The sequence below is a fragment of the Mesoplodon mirus genome, assembly GCF_964341445.2.
Source record: "Mesoplodon mirus genome assembly, chromosome: 18".
Taxonomy (NCBI): Eukaryota; Metazoa; Chordata; class Mammalia; order Artiodactyla; family Ziphiidae; genus Mesoplodon; species Mesoplodon mirus.
In genome coordinates this window covers 58,569,119-58,592,061 of record NC_138994.1, presented here as the reverse complement: position 1 = coordinate 58,592,061, position 22,943 = coordinate 58,569,119, and the positions used below count along the sequence as shown (strand labels likewise).

The following is a 22,943-nucleotide window of genomic DNA, read 5'->3' as shown; positions in this document are numbered from 1 at the left end:
CAAGCTACCCTATGGAGAGGTTCATTACACTCAGGAACTCAGGCCTCCTGCCAGCTTCAGTTTTCTTGTTTCCTCATCCATAAAGTGGGTACAACAATCATCATCTTGATGCCTTTAAAAGGTAATTGAGGGACTTCCCTGGTGGTCCAGTGGTTAAGACTCTGCGCTCCCAACGCAGGGGTCCCGGGTTCTATCTCTGGTCAGAGAACTAGATCCCACATGAATGCTGCAACTAAGAGTTCTCATGCCACAATGAAGATCCCACATGCTGCAACTAAGACCCAATGCAGTGGAAGGAAGGGAGGGAGGAAGGAAGGAAGGGAGGAAGGAAGGGAGGGAGGGCAGGAGAGAGAGAGGCAGAGAGAGAAAGACAGAATGAAAGAAAGTGAAAGAAAATTACCTTCCAAAAGGTAAAGAAAAGCCCTGCATAATCTGAGACCCTATTTCCTCTCTTCCTCAGAGTCTACCTGTCATTGCTATTCCTGGGATATGCTAACCATCCCCCTGCCTAGAGTTTTTTTATTTTTTTGGCTGAGCCACATGGCTTGCGAGATTTTAGTTCCCCAACCAGGGATTGAACCCAGGCCACGGCAGTGAAAGCGCTGAGTCCTAACCACTGGACCTCTGGGAAATTCCCCTGCCTGGAGCTTTTGCACTGGCTGTTCCCTCTGCCCGAGTACCCTTCCCAAAGATATGCTTCCTCACTTCTCTTAGGTCCCTGCTCAGTCATCACCATATCAGTGAGGCCTTTCCTGACCACCTTATAGAAAATACCTCCCAGCTTCTCCTTTAGTCCTTTGGTTTTCTCCCTGGTATTTATCACCATCTGACTTACTATAGACTTGTAAGTTTGTTATCTGTCATCCAACACCCACCAACATATAAGCAGCCTCCATGAGGTCAGGGACTTCATTTATAGCTACACCCTCAGGGCTATAATAGTGCGTGGCACACAGTAGGTACTCAGGAAATATTTGTTGAATGAATGCATTGCTGTGGCCATGGGGTGAGGTATTATGATTGGCAGCCCACTCTGGAGGAATCACGTGGGTAGAGTGGGAGGGGTTCTCCAGAGAAAGTAGGGAGCATGGTGCACAAACAAGGCTGCTGGGAGAATCAGTGAGAGCTGGGACCCCCCCCCCAGTCTTACTAGTCTGATACTTTCCACAGTCACGATTCCTCTATTCTTCACAACACCCTGGAGAGGTAGATATTATTATTCCCATTTTATAATTGAGGCAACTAAGGCACAGAGAGGCTAGGCAGTATATGAAGGTCACAGAGGGCTTCAGGAAAGGGTCCAAGGCCAAACTCATGTGTATGGACTCTATCGCTGCATCTATTTCATCCCTATCCTACGGTGCTCACTAAACACCAAGGGGCATGGCATCCCCTGGCCCTGCTTCTCTCCCTCATTTCCCAAAAGCCCCCACCAGTGTCAACCAAGTGAGAGAAGCCAGCCCCAGCCTTCCTCTGCTCCCCAGGCTCCAGGGCAGGCAATGCCAGGAAGGGTTAACGAGGAGTGTTTGTAGCAGTCACTGTCTCCAAGGAGAGGAAAGCAGAGTGGAGAGGCCGACAGCCAGACTCCAGGCCGGCCGGTGGCGGGTGGGATGCAGCTAGCACAGCCTGTCCAGCCCTGGGGGGAGAAAGGAGCGTCCTCACCTCCATCTGTCCTGGGAGGTGGCGACCTCTGAGAGGACTGGGCAGCTGGGGTGCGAGGCCACTGCAGGGCTACCAAGTAGGAAAGTTCTGGAAGGGACTGAGGAGTGGGGGGGGGTGGGGGCGGGCCTGGCCCAGCCCAGTGGCGGCAGGGACAGTGGCTGAAGCCAGCGGCAAGTAGCAGAGCCGTCCTGGGCTCTCAGAGGGCAAGGGGAACCCCTGAGTCAGGGAGAACCAGCCAAGACCCAGCAGGTGGTAGGAGTGAAGACACAGCTGTGGGAGAGAGGAGGCACCCGCCCCTCCCCCGGCTGGTGGTCCAGCCATGTCCCAGCCTGGGACTGGCAGGAGGAGGCCTGGGACCCCGAGGCCTCCAATGTGCAGCATCCGGCCCTTTAAGTCCAGTGAGCAGTACCTGGAAGCCATGAAGGAGGACCTGGCCGAGTGGCTTCGGGAACTCTACGGGCTGGACATTGACGCAGCCAACTTCCTGCAGGCACTGGAGACGGGCCTGGTGCTGTGCCAGCATGCCAACACCGTCACTGAGGCCGCCCTGGCCTTCCTGGCTGAGGCACCTGCCCGAGCCCAAAAGATTCCCCTGCCCCGGGCCGGGGTTTCCTGCAATGGGGCCGCCCAGCCAGGCACCTTCCAGGCCCGGGACAACATCTCCAATTTCATCCAATGGTGCCGCAAGGAGATGGGTATCCAAGGTAAGCACCCTGGGCCCCCCTCCCCAGACCCTTATCTTGTCAGGCGTCAATCTCTTCTCTGAGGCTCAGGCTGCATCAGGGGTCAGGAGCCATGGTCCTCTTTCCAGATTTGCCTTGGGCCAGCTCATTCCTTTTCATGCCTCAGTCTCCCAATCTCATAGGAAATCCCCAATAAATAAATGTGTTGATTGGATGATTCGAGCACCTATCTCCTTTGGGTAGAGTGTCGTGCTGGGCACCGAGCGCTGAGAGGGCTGAGAACCAGTGCCAAGAAGTTCGTGGCCCAGGAAGAGAGACAGCTGAGAAGATGCATAAATTACAGCCCAACGTGGTAGAAGCTCAAGTAGAGGCATCTGTGCTGGGAGACAGAGGCGGAAACAGCCACTTGATGGGCCTGGAAAGACCATATAGTGGATGGAGATTTGAGCTGAGTCTTAGAGAATAAAAGGAAATTTGGGGGACAGGGAGTTCTAGGCAGGGGGGCACAAAGAAGGAGTGTGTTTGGGCTACAGTGGGGGGGCGACAGGGGACGAGGCAAGTGGATGTTAGGGAGGCGCCAGTCGTGTTTGGGGCTTCCAAGACTCTAGGACTGATATCAGGCTCCCTCAGCTCCTTGGCCGTGGACCCAGCAGGGGGGATGAAGCTGGATGCCGCACCATCCTTCAGACCAAAGGCAGTGGGGGTGTGGCAGAGGGAGGGGTCAGGCCTGGCCTACCTGCCGGTGGCAACAAAATAGAGCAGGACTGGAGGGTTGATAAAGGCCAGTGTTTTATCGGGCACTTACCACATGCCAGACATTGCCTGCAAACACATAACTATCCCTACAACAACCCCATGAAACAGACTACTTTCCCGTTTTACAGAAGAGGAGACTGAAGCTGGGACTAGCCCAAGGTCATACATCCGGCGGGTGGGAGCGTCAGGATTCCAAAGCTGGCAGTCAGGCTCCAGAGCCTGTACTCACCCCAGCCTGGTTATGTGTGGGCTGGGAGTTGAGTCTGGGGTGCCTGGTGGTTACTGGAGGTGAGAGGCGCGGATGGGAAGCAGAACAGACTGCTTCTTGCTCCTGGACCCATCCTGGCAAACAGAGCGGGGAGAAGGGCAGGTGGAGTTAGGCTCCTTTGCTTGGCTGTGTCCCCTCTCTCCCCCCCCCATAAGGCAGCCACCTCGTCTTGCACTCAGTACCTGAGCAATTCTGTCCAGACCCTCCTAGGGGCTGGCTTGCCGCCCAGAACCTGAGATGCAAACCCCCATCCCCCATGCCTGCGTCCGCGCCCTGGTCCAGGATGGCCCCAGGCCTCTCCCACCTGCTCCGCTTGCTTGCTCCGGGCAGATCAGCAGGGATCTCAGGCTGCCTACCCTCCTCTCCCCTCTCCCGCCCCGGCCAGAGGTGCTGATGTTCGAGACGGACGACCTGGTGCTGCGCAAGAACGTGAAGAACGTGGTGCTGTGCCTGCTGGAGCTGGGCCGCCGGGCTCGGCGCTTCGGCGTCGCGGCGCCCACCCTGGTGCGGCTGGAGGAGGAGATCGACCAGGAACTGAGGCTGGAGCTGGCCCTGCCCCCGCCCGACCTCCCGCCGCCGCCCGAGCCCCCCACGCGCCCGCCCTGCCACTTCCGCAACCTGGACCAATTGGTGAGGGCTCCGGGCACGCCCTCGGCCCCGCCTTCCTTCGCCCCGCCTCCCTCTCCCCCTCCGAATCCGGCCCCTCTGAGCCACCCCCTTCTTCAGCCCCAGTCCCCTCCTCGACGCTCTCTCACCGCGTGGTTGTTAGTAAGTCGTGTCCACTTGGAGCCTCGACGCTCATCGTTTTCTTTATGAATCCAGCACCCTACGCCTCTCTCGTTTAAACCCCGTGGGACGGTTGTTAAGAACGCAGAACCTTTTCTGACTGCTTGGTTTAAGTCTTAGTTCCACTGCTTTGCAGCCGTGTGACTTTGGGCAAATTACTTGCCCTCTCTGTGCCTCAGCTCCCTTATCTGTACTGTGGGGATGTAACCGTGCCTACCTTCCACGACCGCGGTGGCTGTTAAGATGAGCCAGCGCACGTGAAGCGCTCAGCCGGTGTCTGGCACAGAGGGTCCTATCCTGGGAGTTAGCTCTGTGACTAGGAATCATTTCTACCACCAAGGAATCGAGCTCAGGGAGGTTTCTTACCTTGCCCAGGGCCTATAGTGCGGTGGAGGCAGGATTCCCACCCAAACCTGTCAGGTTCCAAGGTCCACCTTAACCATCACATTCCGCGGCCTCTGTCAGCTGACTCACGAGGGTGCTGGGCTGTAGGTGACCACTCAAGGTCTTGTTCTCGTTGAGCCATTAAAAGTCTTCTCTACTTGCTTCTCAGCCCCCAGCCCTGACTCAGCAAAAGCCTTGGGGCTGGGGGGCAGGCAGGCCGCCCGTTGGGCTTGACCCAGCGTGCAGGGGGAGCTTGGCTACCTGGGCAGAGGGGAGGGCTGAACCCATTGCCCACTGCCCGCAGGTTCAGAGCCTGGTGAGCCGCTGCACGTGCCCGGTTCAGTTCTCCATGGTCAAGGTGTCCGAGGGGAAGTACCGCGTGGGAGACTCCAACACCCTCATCTTCATCCGGGTAAGTCCCAGGTCGGGGGTGGAAGGCCCTCTCTGGGGTCGGCAGAATCAGGTTTCCTTCCGTGGGACTTTGCCCAGGCCTGAAGGCAAGGACAGGAAATCACCATTCATCCCCAGTTATCAGGGCTTGGGGCTTTCCTTCTCTCCCTTGGAGAATTCCAGAAGATTCCTGACAAAGTTGGCAAGCATGTCCCCTCCTCCCATGAGGGCAGCCAGAACCAGAACCCAACCCCCATCTGCCTCCACCTTAGTTCAGAAGGGGGTCTCCCCAGTCAGAAGTGAGGATGAAGCGTGCTCCCACTTTTCCACCCACAGGCTTGGTCACAGCAAGGGGCCTGAGACCCCGTCCCCCCCCGCCCAGTTTGTGTTCCCTGCAGGGCCCAGCCACATCAACCCCGCGGTCCGCGGCTCACATACCCAGCTTGGTGCCTTCTGAGTGGCAGTACAAGTCTGAACTGTGCCTCCCACTACTCCCCACTCCCCACCCCCTCCACCCTGCCCCATGCCTGGCCACCTGGCCAGAAACAGTCTGCACCTGGGGGTTTGGCCAGCAGCTCAGGGGCACAGCTGAGCCTTCTTCTCCTTGGGCCGGGCCACACCTGGGGGCAGAGCCCGCTCCCTGGGCCCTCACCCAGAGCCTGAGCCAAGAGCTCTGCGAAGCAGGTGGGGATGGATTGTGGCGCCCCGTTTCCACTAAGGAAGTGGAAGCCTGGAGAGGCTACATGACCTGGAGTGGAGTCGGGCCAGGATTCCTGCGGGTCCTTTAACACACACACCACGAGAGCAAAGCCAGCGCCCCCATTTCTGATACAAACGTGCCCAGGTGTCAACCGCTTCCCAGTGAAGGGAGAGGAGGGAGTCGGGAGGTAGACTACACAGTGCTTGGGAGATCCCTTGTCTCGCCGTGGGGCAACTTGCTGTTTGTCAGCTTGGCCTCCACCCTTGACAACATGTGCTATCTGATGCCAGTCCTGGAGGGGACTCAGGCTGCAATATAGGCACGCTCCCAACTACACATGTGTGCATGTGTACGTGGATGGGAGCAAGGGCTGAAGGCCTGCAGGCTGGTCCATGGAGAGGGGATTCCCTCACCCTGCCCTCCACCTCACCCTTGCCCCCTGCAGATCCTCCGGAACCACGTGATGGTGCGTGTGGGGGGCGGCTGGGACACACTCGGCCACTATCTGGACAAACATGACCCCTGCCGGTGCACATCCCTCTGTAAGTCCCCTGAGAGTCCCTTCCCTATGACTCCAGGTCGGGAGGCCGGAAGCAGACGCGGGAGGTAGGCCTGATCTCCAGGGGCAAGAGGTGTGCAGGGGATGGAGGAAGGAACAGGTGTGGGTGGCCTCTCAGCTCTAGGCGGAAAGCGGGCCAGCCACGGTGCAGTACCAATCTGAGCCACAAGGTGGCGCGCCAAACACACAGAGAATCAGCATTTGGTCATGAGTGCATGTGGGCAGGGCTTAGGTCTGGCTCCGATGGAGGCACCAAGCATGACTTGGAAGGGTCTTTAGTCTTCCCGTAATCTCCATCAGCACCTCGAGCTACCCCAAATAAGCATGCAATCTAAGTAAAAGATGTGGACTTGCAGCTTTAAACAAGTCCCCCAGCCAGGCCCTCTGACCAGATTCCATCCCCTAAACCCCTCCCATGAGGAAATTCTGGTGCTTGTCACTGTCACAGTAGGTCCCACTGTCTCTAATGCGGGATTCAGGGTGTGGGACAGCTGGGGGAGGGAACGGCGGACCCCATCAGCTGGGGTTTAACCCTCTCCTCCTCTCCTGTCTCTGGGGGGCTCTGTTGGTAGCACACAAGACGGGCAGCTTCCTGAAGCCCCCTGTCCCACCGGTGCAGCATGAAGTGAGCGTGGACGATGGGCCCTCACAGCCCCAGCCTACAATGACCATCAGCCGCTCCCAGAGCCCCCTGCCCTCCGTGGACTGGAAGACATATACCGCTTCAGGTCGAAAGCTGAGGCCCCCTGTCGCCTCCTCCCCTGCACCCCACCGTGAACGGAGAGCAGGGGCAGGGATCCTCAGAGGGACAGCACCATTCCCGAGGTACTGGCGAGGGACAGGGCAGGGCCTCTTCCTGCTTTGGAGTCTACATTCTCAGAGGCCACCCCACCCCAAGATAAGGGGAGCAGGTCTCCCAGCAGTGCCCCTATCCCAGCAAGACCTCAGGTGTTCAGAACCAAAAAAGCACCCAGTACCTTTAGGATCATCTAGTTACTTCATACACCCTCCCATTTCACAGATGAGGAGGCTGAGGCCCATAAAGGAAACAGACTTACCCAAGGTCCCTCTGCCATTTCATGGTACAGCAGAAACTAAGCCCCTCCCCACCCAAGACTGTTGACCTGTAGTTGTGGGATCTGAAGCAGCCTGGGGTCCAGACCAGGCTGCTTTCTATCTGCTACACAAGGAATGGGGGAGGATGGACTTAAACAGTATCTGCTGTAAGGAAGAGTCTCTGGCAGGCACGGGGGAGAGGGAGCATCTGCTTCATTCATCATGAAGTCTGACCCCCTGGGAGTTCTGGCTGGGGAAAGGCCATCCCTTCGCAGAGCCAGGGGACTGGGAGCCAGGGGACTGGATCAGATAACCCTGCCGATGACCTATGATTCTCCCTTTCAGGTGCCAGGAGAAGTCACTCGCCCCGTCTTGGAGGCAGCTGCCAGCTGGGGACAGCCCACCCAGCCCCCAATCCTCACCTACTCCCAGGGGCCGAGACACACCGTGCACCTCCTCAGGGAAGAGGGAGGACAGATACCCCCCTGAACTCCCCAGGAGAAGGACTCCCACATCTTGGGTCCATGAGGAGACAGACAGCTGGGGAACTCGTGCCAGGACCCCCATCCCCCAGGGACTCCAAGCCCCTGAGGCCACTACCACAGGGACACCAGCAGGAGGACCATCTCCCCTGCCTTGTTCCTCCAGCCCAGCCAAGCCTGTGGGCCCCAGGCCACCACCCCGGGGTGAGGCCGAGGGTGCTTCCTCCCAGCTTAGGGAGACGGCACCTGTCCATTCTCCATCCCCCGTTAAAGGACCCACCAAGATCCTGGTCCGGTTGCTCCCAGCTTGCCCCCCGACTCCGGGAAGAAGCTTTCCAGGGACTGCAAGTGGAGGTCCCGGGGCAGAAGTGGGGAGAGGGCCCATTCCATTAAGGGCCGTCACCGGGGACCTGTCTGGGTCCAGACACGGGAACTGCTCTGTGGAAGAGAGGCAAGAGGACCAGAAGCTGGACGTCCAGGTGACAGCAGGGGCCGGGGAGCCCTGGGACCTGGGCCCACAGCACCGGGAGGGGAGGTGCGCTCCGCTGCCCTGGGGTGGGATCAAGGAGCAAGCCATCTGCCACAGCCTTGGGGAGCAGCTTTTGGCCAACATGAAGCTGCTAGCGGTGGCGGATGTCTGCCCCCAGGGCGCAGGGTCTGGAGTCGTTCCTCGCAGTGGAGTCTACGTGCCCAGTCTGGGTGGGCGGTGGCTTGAGCCTGGGGGTCCTTATGACAGAGTCATCCAAGAACTGGCTCGGGGCCCCCCACCCCTCCTTAAGGTGGACCTGGGAGCCTGGAAGGCAGCCCCTACAGGCTGCCCTAAGCCGGCTGTAAGTGCAGGCCCAGGAAGCCCAGAAGGGAAACTGGGAGCCGAAGAGAGTGGGCTGAGGACAAAAGCAAGCCCAAGTGCCAAGGGTGCCGGGACAATGAAGGTCCCAGCTCAAGGTGGGCAGGACTGCTCAGCCCCTGCTGTGTCTGCCACCCCAGAGTCCTCCACACCTGCGCCCTCCGCCCCCAGTTCTGATAAAGCCAAGGCATGTCCAGGCAAGGGCAAGAGAACACTCCGGAAGCCCCGGAGAGTCCCATCCATCTACAAGCTGAAGCTCAGGCCCAGGATTCGGCCCCGGAGAGACCACAGGCCTGAGAAGCAGCCTTCACGAATCCCCAAGCCGTTGACCTACCTCCACCTGGGTCCAGCCAAGGCACCCACCAGGGGCAGGCTGGTGAGAGCAGTGCTGGGCAGCAACGGAGGGAAGGCAGCCCCGGGGGATGGAGCCTCGGCGGGGGAGGAGGAGGAAGGAAAGGAGAGGAAAGGGCCAGCTGCACCACTGGCGAGCAGCTCCCAGCCTTTGGAGGGCCAGGGGCCTCAGCAGCTTGATCAAGCCCCCGTCTCACCTGAGGAGGAGTCTTGGGTGTGAGAAGGCGCTTCTCCTCCCCGAGCCTGTGGGTATAGGGGAGGAGGGAAGTGAAAAGATGCCCGTGTATTCGTTGCACTCCCAACTGCAGGAACAGAAAGGAAGGTCCCTCACCTCAATACAGGGCCTTGGCCAGGAGAGTTTAGAAGACAAACAGAGACTCCATCTGGTCGGTTGAGCAGGAGGGCAACCCATGAGTCCCAGTCCAATTCCAGGGTGGCAGGGCTACCGTCTCCCAGAACAGCCCCCCACATTCCTGCGCTCTGTCCTCCGGCCATGCCCATTTCCACAGCTCTTACAAGTTATTAAACATGAGCGGGTCTGTCCCCGAGCCCCCAGCTCCTGAGTCCTTCGCTCCACCACGGTGCAGGACGGTGTAGCAGCATTTTCCCGCTGGAGGGGAAGAGGGGGAGGGAGCCGGGGTGAGAGACGTTTCCCCTCTGCAGCCCCAGCCAACCTTGCCAGACAGCTCTTCTCTCCTGGAAGAGGCTGCGGCATCAGCATCACGGACAGGGACAAGGTCACCCCACACAGGCTCCTGCAGGACTTCAAAACTTTGCTCTGGGGGTTGGGAACTGAGATCACCGAGTCAAGAGGGATGGCTGAGGGCATTCCTTAACACATCGACACCCCTGGAGTTATGACAGGTGTGGGCCGGGGGGCTGCGGAGCCTCGGCCGTGAGTGGGAGGAAGACACAAAGGCAGAAGCTGGGATTGAGTCCACTTCTGAAAGTCTTCCCAAGAAAGCGGCAGAGGGAGATGTTATGCTTCTCCTCTGAATGGTTTTGACCACTTGGCGGGGTAGGCGGAGGGGAGATGAGTCCCCAGCTCTCTCCCTTTCCCTTCATTCTCCTGGTGGGCCTGGGCTTTAGGACTCAGGCCACCTCATCACCCAGACTGTCTGTCCCTCCAGAGCTCAGCAGCCAGAAACCCTGTAGGGAGTCCCTTCCTTCCCACGGCAGGAACTGAGCCAACACCTTGGTACAGAAACGAGGGAAAACACTCCCTGATTTTTAATTTGACTTCTGATCACAGCGCAGTGGGCGTCACACACACTTCCAGACCCTGTGGTGGGAAACCCTGGGGGAGGGAGGGCAGGGGGCAGGACAGACACTCAGAATGGGGGCAGGAGGAACCAAAATCAAAGATCCGGGGTGAAGCCGGGGTGGGAGGGTGGGTGAAGGGGGCCAGCCAGGCGATACATTCCAACGGCTCCCGCAGGGGGCAGCCAGAGGCCTGGGTCCTTCACCCTCCCCTCAGGTGCCTCAGAGCTGGGGGTGACAGTGATGGGGCAGGTGAGATACTGTCACCACTCACCCCATCCGCCTGGTGAGTCAGGGGGCAGGGATGCAGGGGATAAAGGGGGGCAGCCCCTCTTCCTTACCCTCCCAGCCACTGCAAGGTGTGGGGGGGAGGGGAGCCACGTCCTCTGCTTCAGAGGGAGGCTCAGAGAGGGCAGGTCACTTGCCCAAAGTCATGCAGCACAGCAGGGACCAGAACCCCAAAATACTGGACTGCCCAAGGCCAGGGCGGTCACTGTCGGGCTGCGTTACCCGCAGTGGGTGGAGTGGGAATCACCTGGGGAAGAAGAGAGAATCGAAGCTTCCCTCTCACGCTGGATCTGGATGAGAAGTTCGCCACCCATGACGCCTCCCCCAGACTCCTCTCCATCACCACCCTGAGCTACCTGGTTTTCTGGTCTACACGCCACAGCTTGGCTACATCGAAGCTAGGCTGTTCTCTCCGTCTCTATTCTAACATGGGACCTCGCTATCCTCCCACCAGAGCAGGGCTGAGGGCTCAGCCTCAGGGAGAACTTGGCTAGGCGGCCGGGGACTCGCACCATTTCTCCCGCCCTCCAAACACCCCAGTAATCCCGCAGGTCACTCCTAGTATCTTCATTACTTTTGTTATTTCTAAATCGGTACAAAACTGACAGTGATCAGCTCCGGTGACAAGAGGTAGAAACTGGCCAGGGAGCCGGAGAAAATGGGGCGGGGTGAGTCAAGGCATGGGGCCAACTGGCGTTGGGACGAGGGGGCATCAGACCCTGAGGGCCTCCATCTAGGGGTGGGGATGCCGGTATATCTCCCCCAAGCATAGGGGTTCCCATAATCCTTTTCCCGGCTCTGCCCTTCCCCAGATCAATCAGGGTAAATCTGAGATTCAAGGCGGGCAAGGTCTGGGGCAGTCAGCTTGGGGTCAGATGGGGAGACACACAGAGTCTTCGCTGGCACGACCTGACGGCCTCCCTCCACACCCCGCCCACCACCAGACACCCCCCCTCCCCCCCAAACATCCTCCAGTCTGGCAGACCACTCAACCCAGAAGGGTGTCGACAGAGGGCTGGAAGCTGGCATCATGGAAATAAATCTGTCATTTGGGGGCATTCCCTCTCCGCACTCGGTCAAGAAAAAAACGTTGAACCCAGGGGGGTGATTTGACTTTAGGGTCAGGAAGTGGGTGAGGGGCACCCGGCAGGGACGGACCATCTAGTTAAGGCTGGAAGGTAGCTTGTTGCGTCTATTGGGGCTGTTGGGCGGGGAGGTCTCCCTGGAAGCGGGGGTGCTCTGCCTTCTCCCCCTGACTGATCCAGGACCTCAACCCTCGGACCCCGGTTGTGGTCCCTGGGCCACCCGCATCGCCCCGCCCCGTGCCGGTGGTGCTGACGGTCAGAAGGCTGGCCTCACGAAGAGGTGCTGCCGGGACCTGCGACAAGGGGCTGGATGAAATGAGAGCCCTGTGAACGAAGCTGGAGGTGGCGAGGGTGGGTAAGACAGCTGAGGACCAACTGACGCTTGGACAGACAGACAGACACGGGAAAAGACGACGCGGAGCAATGACAGACACACTCTCTGGAGGAGACGGGTGCGGGCCCGGCCAAGGCAGCACCTCTCCACCCCCGCCCTCCGTGTCACGCGCTCACCCCCAACCCCCAGGGGCGGCGGCGCTCCTAGGGGCCCGGCCGGGCTCTGCACGAACTTCAGCACTAAAGGCGGCCGTCCCAGGAAGACAGACGCGGGAGGGGGGGGAGGACGGAGCAGCTAAGGGGAAGCCCCCTCTCGCCCCCCGCCTCTCCCGGGGAGGGCGTGGCTGCGGGGGGCGGTCCAGGAGTCCTCTTCCTGCCCCTCCCCGCCCGGGCTTGCCGGGGCTGCGGCCCGTGGGGCGCGGCGTCACATGATGGCGCAGCGGTTGCGGCGCAGCGCGCCCTGGAAGCGCAGGGCGGCGTGCACGTGTTTGCAGCGGGCGCAGCCGACGCTCTTGAGCAGCTCGCTGAAGAGCAGCAGGATGTGCCAGTTGTACTTGGCCGAGCACTCCACGTAGCCGCACTTCCAGGTCTTGCGCACCAGGTGTGACACGTTCCAGCGCGGGATCACGCGTCCGCGCTGCAGGTCCCTCTTGTTGCCCACGATGATGATGGGCGTCTCTGAGGTGCCGATCACCCTGCTGGGCGAGGTGGGACTCTCAGAACCCCCCAGTCTAGTCTCACAACCTCCCCCCCCGCCCCGGACTTCAAGAAGGGCGGGCTGTGCCTGGTCAGTACTGCTACTACCATCCATCTGTTCCAGGCGCAGCGCTAACTGGCGCAACTGATCCAAAAGGTGGGTGTCAATGTTCACCCCATTGTACAGATGAGGAACCTGAGCCTGGCTTAAAGTCATGCGGCTGAGGCGCCCTGGAAGTCTCCTTCCCCTAGCCTCTGCTCTTAACTACTGCACTAGACTAGCCACCCCATGGCAAGGGTCCCAAAATGAGTTAACAGAAACGGGGACGGCAAAATGTCGTGAGTGTGTTTGAGTATGTGTGGGAACCAGAGGCACGTGATCTGTTTCCCTCCCAGTGCACCCTTTTCACAGGAAGTGGCCAGCATAGGGGCATCCACTGAGGTGGCAGTGGAGTGTATCCTGGCCCCTCACCTCGTCTCTAGGATCTGCTGGCGGATGGTCTTGACGTACTCAAAGCTGTCAAAGCAGCAGATGTCGTAGACCAGGATGTAGGCATGGACGCTCCGGAGTCCCCTGCAGCAGGCGTCTGCCCACTCCTGCAAGACCCCCAGCCAGCACCAAGGTCAGAGCAGCCATAAGGGCTCCCCTTGCCCCCAGCCACCTCCTGCCATACACAGCACTCTCACCTGCCACTGCACCCTAAGCTTTGCACACTCACCGATCCCCAGGAGGCCAGGCTCAGGGCACAACGGCAGAGCTCAGGTGTGGCTTCCCCACCTCCAAGCCAGGATGGGGCAGGGCCGCTGCCTGTCCTGTGCACTCCTGGAGCTGAGATCTGCCTTGTCCCATTTTGTCCCCCAATCCATCCATCCAGTCCTTTGTTCGATTACATTTATTAAGCGCCTCTACGAGCCCAGCCCTGAGCTAGTTGTTGGACCTGTTGAAATCCTCTCTATCTTCCCAGGCCTCAGCTCAGATGCCTCTTCCTCCTCTAAGAAGCCTTCCTGCAAGCAGGGGACTATTCCCTTCATCTTCTGTGTTCTAAGAACAGTTCAATTATACCTTGGTCAGAGCTGTTTCCATTCCCAGGTTCCCACTTCTGCTGTGAGCTCCTGAGAGGACCAGAGTCCAGCCTTCCTCATTTTTACATACCTCCTCCTCCTAGGCTCTTTAATTGCACTACCTAGGCTGGTGAACTCTCTGCGGTCCTGAATCCCACCTGGTCCGTGCTGGAATCAACCCAATTCCTGCCGGTAACGCAGCCCTTAGATTGCTACCTGATGTGCCCCTTCTGTTTGCTTCACTCTGCCCTCAAGGTTGAGAAGAAGGAGGCCTGAGGAGAAGAAGGTTGAGACTGGATGCCTAATGGGGGCTGATGTAGAGCAGGGGCCCCAGGGCAGCTCCAGGGAAATGCAACTTCCTGAATGCCTGTGGCAAATTCTCTGGGAAGGGCCCGCAGCTCAAGCTGAACAGGCCCCAGGAAGCCTGAGTGCACGAAAGAGAAGATTCCATAAGAGATGAGTTAGCTAATTAACCTGCCAGCAGATGAGAATTGCAAGGGCAGCAGCAGAAAGCAGCCAGAGTGTGGGGAGAAGGGCCTCCCTGGAGTTTGGGGAGGCAGAGGCCTCCCAGGACGAGGGGAACTGGGGTTTTCTCTAGGAACTAGAGCCCCGGCAAAAGACTGGAGGGAGAGGCAGGCATATCTCCTGTGCCAGCTTATGAGCTGAATTGGGGTAGGGATCAGCCATGGAGGACTACAGCTGGTTCTACGCTGCAGAGAAGGATTAAAAGGGGAAAGACTTGGGCGACAGTGGTGGAGAGTTAAGTCTGACTCCAGAAAAGCACTTCCCGATTCAAAGGCTTAGAAGCTGCTGCAGTGGATTTCTCCAGGGAGATGATGTGGCATCTTTCCTTTGTGCTGAGTTTTAACTTTGGTGCAGGGGGAAGATGCTGAGGACAAATCTAAAATCATAGGAAACCATGAACTGGTTTCTCAGGCCAGGAAAGACTGTATTCCACTGGACACAGGACCTCTGGGAGCGTGGGACCCCAGAGTGTATGCCATTCCTCCTCCATCCCATGCAAGGAGCGGAGATCAGCAGGAAGTGGGAGGGATGGGGAAATAGGCAGAGAGGCTCCCACATTCTTCCAGCTCTCTGCTGGGGAGGGAACAGCTGCCAGCCTTTGAGGGGGACAGCCCCACCTCTCTCCCAACATGCTACCTCCTCAAGGGGGCCTCCAGGCTGCCTCCCACCCGCTCCTCTCTGGGGGCTCCTAAAAGGGAGAGGAAGAAGGCTCCCGATTGGCTGGGTTGTCCCATCACCCCTGGTTGAAGGGAGGGAGTAAGAAAGCTCAGCTTGCCTTCCAGCCAGCTCCACGCAGCATGCCAGATGGTAAAAGACCATCTTGGGGCTGTATCAAGACAGAGAAGGAGCAATGGAAACTGAGTCCAGTTCCAAGGACACAGGAGCTGAGGGAGCCTCAGCCACCTGGGTGCCAACCATGCATTTGCTGCTCATTCCTTGGGTGAGTTGCACATGCCCTCTAACCTCAGCTTCCTTCTCTGATAGGAGAGAGCCTGCAGAAGCAACAGCTGAGACTCAGACCCTAGAAACGCCGCTCTCCTGGGCTGGATCTCATCTGGCATTGGGGAAGAACGTATTCTTATTTTCAGACAGTAACCAGTGGGATTCTACTATTTGATCTTTGGGGCATGCAGGATCCTGTCTCAGCATTTCTTTGCTCAAAGTCCCTTTCTTGTGCTTCAGGGGTAAAGTCTTGGACATCCTTGGAGAGTCCAAAACTCAGGGTCAATCCTGAAGAAAAAGGCCAATGATCCAACAGAAAGATGGGCAAAGGCATTAATAGTTTTCAGAAAAAGAAAGGCAAAGGCCCTCAAACATATGAAAAGATGCTCAACTTCACTCATAAGCAGAGATGTAAATAAAAAGTACACTGAGATTATCCTATCTCATCTATCAGACTGTCAAAAATCCAAAAGTTTGACAATACACTCTGATGGCTTTAGGGAAACAAGCGCTCATGTAACATCCCTCACAGGAGCACAAACTATGCACCTTAATGGTGGTGGTGGGGGCGGCAGGGTGGAATCTGGCACCTTCCAAACTCCAGTTGCATTTATCCTTTGACCTAGCAATGCCATTTCCAGAAATCGATCCCACAGATATGCCTTCCTGTGTACAAAATGACTATTACAAGGCTATTCACTGTGGCACTGTTTTGAAGCAAAAGTTTGGAAACAACCCACTTGTCCAACAAGAGGGGACTTCATAGTACATCTTTCCAATGGAATACAGTGTAGCCATGAAAAAAGAATGAAGAACACCTCTAGATACTGACATGGAAAGACCTCCAGGTTAAAATGTCAAGCCAAAAAAACAAACAAAGAAAAAACCCAAACAAACAAACAAAAGGTGCAGAACAGTTTTTTTTTTTTTTTTTTTTTTTTTTAATGCAAGAAGGGGAGTGGAATAAGGATACATTTTCTTATTTGTGTAAAGAAAACCTGGAAGTGTGAATAAAAAAACCAATGAGAATGGCTATAGAATGGGGCAAGAACTGGGGTAAAGAGAGCAGGGGTGGGACTGAGATTTCTTTGGGTGTACTTTTTGTTTGTTTGTTTTAACAAAGTTTGGGCTTTTAAATTGTATCTTCCCGATTCCAAAATCGAAATTACAATTTAAACACACAACAAAATGTGAAAAATAAACCCAGCTCAATGCACAGGACCAGAGCGGGATCTGAGCATCCACTCAGGCTACTGTTAGTCTCCTTTGGAGGAGAAATAGAACACCTGACCTTGGACCCACTGCCCTGACCTCACTGTTTCCAAGGCGTGATGTGTGTGGATCAGGCTTTTGTCTTTGGTGCTGATGCTCCCACACCTAGGATGGGAGAGACAGGTGTCCCCGAGGTTGGGCGAAGGTCCTCCTGCCCAGACTTGCTGACACAGTGCTGAGCCTGAGCCCTTCCCCAGCCCCCAGGCCCACCCGAGAGATTGCTGTATTTGCACAGTTACAACTAGTTGGCCAAGCGGTGGCCCCTGCCCTCCGGGCCTCCACCGTGCCTAGCCTTCCTGGAGAAACTCTGCGCTCTGGTCAGGGGCTTCTTTGGTGAGCCAACATGTCTAGGGCTCAGCTTCCCCCTGCACCCGACCCCCGCTCAAGCCAGAGGTAGAGAGCAGGATGAAGGACCCGGTCCTGCAGGCTGGACCCTGTAAGCCAGGGCACTGGGGACATCTGAATCCAACCCCTGCAGGAAAGGCTGCCCCGAGGGCCAGTCCTGAGGTCAGGGGACAAAGCATCACTTAAGAGAAAAGGCCCTTGGGCAAGAGATCTGATTGCGGTCTCCAATCTCTGAGAACACACCTTTCCCAGGTCCCAGCCTTTTCTTCTGTGGTCCCTTCTACAGATGACGTGGGTCTGAGGCCATGGGAGGCACTGCCCAGAATATTAACAGGCATCCGGCGCTCTGTGCCTTTCTCTCCACTGCCCCTTACCTGCCCAGATCCTACCTGAGACATCACCTCCTGTGAGCCCCACCCTCACACACCTTCGTGGGATAGATGCCCCTTCAGGGCTGCCTCAGTTCCCCGCATCCCCTGCAATCACGACACTCATGGAACTATGTAATAGTTGAGCGTTTGTCTTCTCACCAGACTATGAGTTCCTTGGGAGCAAACTGCTCTGTTCTGAGCACCATTCTACCCCGGTGCCCACCACAGGGCCTGGTACACATGAGACATTCATCAAATATTTGTTGAATAAACCAGTGCACAAATGAATGGATTCCTGGCACGGCTCTAAGTAGGGCGGCCCGTGGTGCAGCGCGGAGTTCTCAAAGCCAGCAATAGGGCCGGAGCCAGAAGCGGGTTGGGGTCCAGGCTCTCCTCCACCCTGTCCCACCCCCCACCCCCACCCCCTACCTGCAGCGTGTTGACAGGGAAGGCGCTGATGGGCGGGAAGTCGAGGATCTGGAGGTTGTGCACGTGGCCGTTCATGACGACAGCAGGCAGGTAGAGGCGGCGGGCGGTGGTGGGCACGCAGGCCTCGCTGAACTCGTTGTACAGGAACTGGCGCACGATGGCACTCTTGCCCACGCCTCGCGCCCCCAGCACGGCCACCCGGTAGGTGGAGACCATGCCTCCCGCCCCGCTCCGCCACCTCGTCCTCGCCGCTGCCTGGGGCTCCCCCGGGCTGCATATTCCAGGGGCTGGGGGCTCAGCCACCGTCAGGACCGATCATCGCCGCCCCTGCTTGCCCTGGGCCCTCCGCGGCCTCCGCCTGGACTGTGGGAACAAGAGGTGGGCTTGGTGGGGCTGGCTTCTCCTTGGACATATCCCGTGCTTTTCTACTTCGGGGAACGTCACTGGAGCTGTTACCACTGCCACTTGGGATGCCTTCCCTTCCCCAGAGCCCCTGTCCCATCTATCCAGAACCTCCCCGTCCTTCCTTCTCCATTCTCCCTGCCGTCCATCCCATCAGTGGGAATCAATGTTTCTTGACTTGTATTATGACCTGACTTTTGGCCGGTCCGACTCCCAGACCCGGGCAGGCCGCAGAGTGGAAAAAGCACTAGACTTGGCTTCAAGTCCCAGCCTTCCCACTGAGCCCGGGGCAAGACAGCAACGCCTCGCAGCCTTGGTCTCCTGGTCCTCGGGGTGAGACCAGGCCAGTGTGTCTCCGTGGAGGCAGTCCTGGCATTTTGTGGAGAGAGAATTCTTTATGGAGCAGGGCATTTCACATCCCCAGCTGCCTGGAGGTACTTGCCAGTAGCAGCCTCTAGTGACCATGATGACCCAAAATGCGCTCCCCCCACCTTCCCAAGCACCCCCTGCTGAGAATCCCTGGACTGGCAGATGGCTTTGGCTCTGGTGCGTGACACTTGTGGAGCAGTTACTCTAGGTCAGCATGCCCACGTGGTTATCCTTAGTCGATACAATATCCCCAGGTGATACGTATTCCCACTTTGGAGAGAAGACCCAGAGGGAGGGAGACATGAGCCCAGGCACACAGCTGGGAAAGGCGGCTACTCCTTTCTACAATGTCGCAGTACTTCAGCTTCCAAGTTTAATGATTCTAGCTGGTGCAGGCCACAGGCCAAGGGCTGGGTCTGATTATCTGGCAACCCCCTGAGCTCAGAGGACCTGGCATGCAGCAGGTGCCCGGTAAAGGGCTGCTACAGGATTGAACCTTGACATGGATTCGTTAGCTCCTTCTTGCTCCGTTTCAGTGACTTTAGAGCATGGGTATAAATTCCAGCTCTGACGTTTCCTGGCTGTGGGTCAGAGGCAAATCAGCTGCCTGATCTGAGCCACATTCTGCACACTTATAAAGAAGGATCATTAGCCTCTACTGCTGAGATAATCCAAGTAAACCTCTTAGCCAGGTGCCTTCTCTTTCTGTTGAGGATGGTGACCAGGGAGGCTGGTACATGCCTGAGACCTCCTGTTTGGGGACTATTCCCAGGAGGGTGACACCAGTGCCTGCTAAACGGGTCCAAGGCAGATGGGTTTGCTGGGTTTGGATGGGGCCATGCTTTCCAGCACATATGCATGTTTCCTCTGTGGATGCATGCCCTTTCCACATATGCACAGCTCACAGCAGAATGTCCCTCAGTCCAGTCCGTCCTGGTTCAGAGGACCCAATCCACAGGGCACGTGCACATACAGCATAGTAAACCAACGGCAGGATCTGGAGTGAGATCCACCGGCGTTGGATTCTCTGCTCTGCCGCTCACCTGAAGTGTGATCTCGGGCAAGGAACGTCATAGGGTGTTGTGAGGCCATAGGATGTTGTGAGGCTGGAGTAGGTGTTCAATAAACAGTGGCCATTGTTATGCACAGGGGTCCTTCACTCATCGAAGGCTTTCCACGATCACAATGGGACCTCCTAGCCATCCCAGATGGGTCACTCTGCACTACTGCACTGTTGCTCACGTACATGTAGAGTGTGTGTGTGTGTGTGTGTGTGTGTGTGTGTGTGTGCATGCAATTCTCCCCATTTTATTGAAGGTAAAAACAAAACCAAAAAAACCCCACAGATTTAGGGACGTGAAGACCACATAGCCAGTTGAGCTGTCAACTAAGACTAGGACTCTCATCTTCCTGTCCCATGCAGTGTCCCTTCCCAACAAGTGCTTCTCTATTTCTGTGAGCTCCCAACTGGGGGAAGTACCAGCCCCTCCTCCCCATAAATCCCTCCAGGGCCCTGGGCTTCTCAGGCATCCCTGGACACTGTCAGCATGGCAGAGAGCCTCAGCTGGGTTAATTACATAACCAGCACAAGCAGGTGGGGAGGGGGCACCTTAGGGGAGGAAGAGAAGGCAAAGAATGCCAGAAGTGTCCCGGCCTCCCCCTGGGTGTGGCAACTTAAGAGGGATCTAGGATGTAGCCTACCTGCAGATTCTCCTGCATAACCCATTCCCTGCCCTGAAGTCAACCCTTTCTGGGGGAATAGCTGGGAAATAAAAGCGGGGCACAGCGCTAGAGCCAGGGAGGGTGTGCCAGAGAGGCCCCTAGGCTGGGGACAGCCTCCTGGAAGCCACCAGGCCCTGACTCAGAGGTGACTGGTGTCCCCTCCCGCTTCCCAGGCGGGAGTCCTGGGTCTAAGTGTTTGTTAATGCAACATCCCCAGCTGGGTGGGGGTGGAAGAGGGCTGTCCGGAGAGGCAGGGCCCAGGCCCCTGAGCCTCCCTCCCCAAGGCCTGTGCTCTGCAGTGAGTCTGCAGACAGCGCCCGGGGACATACACTGGGGCCAAAGCCTGCTTCTGGTTCCTCTCCCCTGGACCTGGACGCCTGAGTCCCAGCCCCAGACTGAGGGCGGGGGCTTTGCAGGTCCCGTGGGCCGAGTCACACGTCTGCCCGCTGTCTGTCCCCATCACATTCATGTGGGAGTGGGTGGGTGCGGGCGTCGGAGGATGCTGAGCTCCCTATGACCTGATTGGTGGGAGTTCTGGGTGAGGGGGATGCCAGAGCCCAGCCTGCTCTCCGCCTCCAGCACCTCGCAGGCAACACCCCCCACCCCCGCCAGCACCAGCTCTCACGTGGCCGCCCCGCGCCGCTTCCCCGCCAGTCCGCCGGCCCCCACCTCCCTCCTCGCCCCCGTCGCCCCCGCCATTCCCCCACCGACCCACCCCGGCCCCGGCCCGCCCGCTCGCCCAGCCTCCCGCCGCTTACCCGGGGCCGTCCTAGCTACCCCCAGCCCGGGCCGGCCGGCCGGTGGGGCCGCGCTCCCCCCGGGCTCCGGTGCTGCCCCCCCGGCTCCCCGGCCCGGGGGGAGAGAGGTGGGAGCGCCCCCGGCTGCGCAGTCTGGGCGGGCTCAGGGCGGGCGCGGGGGGGCAGGTGCTGGCCGCCGAGTGGGTAGGACACCTCCAGCCCGGTTCTCCCTCCGGAGCGCGCCGCCCGCTCGCGCTGGGAGGAGGAGGAGGCGGGAGCGGGGCGGGGGGCTGGGGGCGGGGGGGGCGTGCCCCACTGGCGTTCCGCTGGGTCCCTGAGCCTGCCATATTCGCTTGGGAAGCCCTGGACAAATTCTTTAATCCCGAGCCTCGACCTTCACCCCTCCCGACTCTCCCTGCGGTATTTTTAGCTCTAACCTGGAGGGCTGGGAGAAAGGGACCGGAGAGGCCCTAAAGCCTTTGGCTTCACTCCATATCCCACCCCCGCCACACACCCCAGGTTCCCTCTCTAGGTCTCTTCTGACCCTTCCCAGTTCAGTCACTGGATGGGCGCCCACTGTGTGCCTTGCACCGTGTGCTAGAGAGGCATCCAGACTCCTCTCGGCCACCCCACCGGAGGACTGCGAAGGGTGGTCACTTTCACCCTTCACTGCAGCAGGGAAAGAAGAGCAGGCTGGCAAAGCAAAGCTCATCCCGGGCCAATGAATGGCCTCCATCCCCGGAAACGACTGCTCCCCTCTCCTCTCCAGACGGGGTGATACCAGCATTTGCCAGGGGAGAGGGCAGAATCGCCCGTGTATTTATTCTAAAACAATCGTGGTCAGTGTCATTCCTCACGGGTAGCTAACATTTAATGAGTATGTGCCAGGCAATGTGCTCCCAGCTTTGCCTGCATCTTCACAGTTAACGCTCACAATACTATGAGGTAGATTCTGTTTCCCCCGTTTTACAGATGAGATCGTTGAGGCTGAGAGAGGCTGAGTGACCGGTCTCACTGGAGTGTAAAATGCGGAAGACAAAAATTGGGAGTCTCTAGCGGGGCAGCCGCTGACGACCTTGGCCAGGGGCCCACGTGGAGTGAATCTGTGATGGGTGCAGAGTCAAGGTTGTGGGGAAGGGCGGAGGGAGCAGGCCACCTAGTGAGAGGAGTCAGTGGAGGCTTCAGAGGAGGCAACTTTCAAGGAAGAAGCCTTGAAAGAAGTGGATTTCGGGTGCCAGGGTGGGGGAGGGTGTGGAAGAGGAGGGTTCGGATGAGAGAAGTTGGGAGCAATTACAGGGGTTTGAGAAGGGGGTCCAGGACACAGACAGGCACGGGGGCGGGGGCGGGGGGCTGGAAGCACAGGGAGAGGAGGCTGAGAGGTTGGTGGAGGTGAAGTCACGAAGGCCTTGATTGCCGAGGAAGGAGTTGGGATCTAGCCCTGTTTGGCTGGGACAGCCTGTAAGGGTTCTGAAGCAGGGCAGCAACCTGGTCAGAGGTGCAGGGAGGAGGAGGGGGGGGAAGCTGGGAGAGATCTCCCAAGTGCTTTTACCCCTGGACCCAGCATCCCGCACTGTGACTTCCTATTCTTCCTAGTACTAGTGGGCTGAGCACCCTCCCGGTCGCTCCCCGTCCCTCTCCTGTCCAGACAGAGTTCAGAATCAAGCAGATCTGGATTTAGGTCCTGGCCCTACCACTTACTACGTGACTGAAGGCAAATTACTTGAACACTCTGAACTCTATGCCTTATTTGTAAAATGAAGAGGTGATCAGTTGTCCCCACAGCATAAATGAGCCTGTGGTGTGTCGAGTCTGTAATGCAGTGCCTGGCGTGGAGTCTCACTGTGTGGCCTTTTGTTTTTCTTTTCTGTTTTAGAGGCACAGCCATTCAGAGGGAAGGTTGAACGTGACCTTGGGAAAGCATTTCCATTTATGCTGAGACGGCTCCCGGGTGCTGGGTAAGGCTTTGAGGAGAAGGGCCCGGACAGCTAGAAGCAAATGCAGGGCTGAGAAGGAGACAGGGGGCCCCCTCCTGGAGCGCCACTTTCGTTCTGGAGACATCAGATTTACGGGCCCTGTGGAATTGCAACGTCAACCAAGTCAACCAAGAGACTCCTAACTTGATTAAATCATCCAGGGCACTACCAATCCCCCCACTATATTTGAAAATCTTTCATCCTTACC

The 22,943-nt window shown here is 57.9% G+C and overlaps 2 protein-coding genes across 3 annotated transcripts; one reads left to right on the top strand and one right to left on the bottom strand.

Annotated features, from left to right (window-relative positions):
- Window positions 1-1,801: 1,801 nt before the first annotated feature.
- Window positions 1,802-9,461, top strand: GAS2L2 (growth arrest specific 2 like 2). The gene is made up of 6 exons (XM_082603531.1): window positions 1,802-2,366; window positions 3,755-3,999; window positions 4,844-4,951; window positions 6,075-6,171; window positions 6,761-7,013; window positions 7,590-9,461. Exons 1-6 carry the CDS (start codon window positions 1,982-1,984, stop codon window positions 9,142-9,144), a joined length of 2,643 nt encoding a protein of 880 aa, XP_082459657.1. The 5' UTR covers window positions 1,802-1,981; the 3' UTR covers window positions 9,145-9,461.
- RASL10B (RAS like family 10 member B) lies at window positions 9,460-20,985 on the bottom strand. 2 transcript variants are annotated; one of them, XM_082603535.1, is made up of 4 exons: window positions 20,784-20,985; window positions 17,533-17,895; window positions 13,059-13,183; window positions 9,460-12,588 (listed from the first exon to the last, which is right to left on the bottom strand). In XM_082603535.1, the coding sequence occupies exons 2-4, from the start codon at window positions 17,746-17,748 to the stop codon at window positions 12,315-12,317; spliced, it is 615 nt and encodes a 204-aa protein (XP_082459661.1). In that variant the 5' UTR covers window positions 17,749-17,895; window positions 20,784-20,985; the 3' UTR covers window positions 9,460-12,314. The 2 variants fall into 2 exon arrangements, with proteins under 2 accessions (XP_082459661.1, XP_082459662.1); XM_082603536.1 differs by having other exon boundaries at window positions 9,460-12,585.
- Window positions 20,986-22,943: the final 1,958 nt, after the last annotated feature.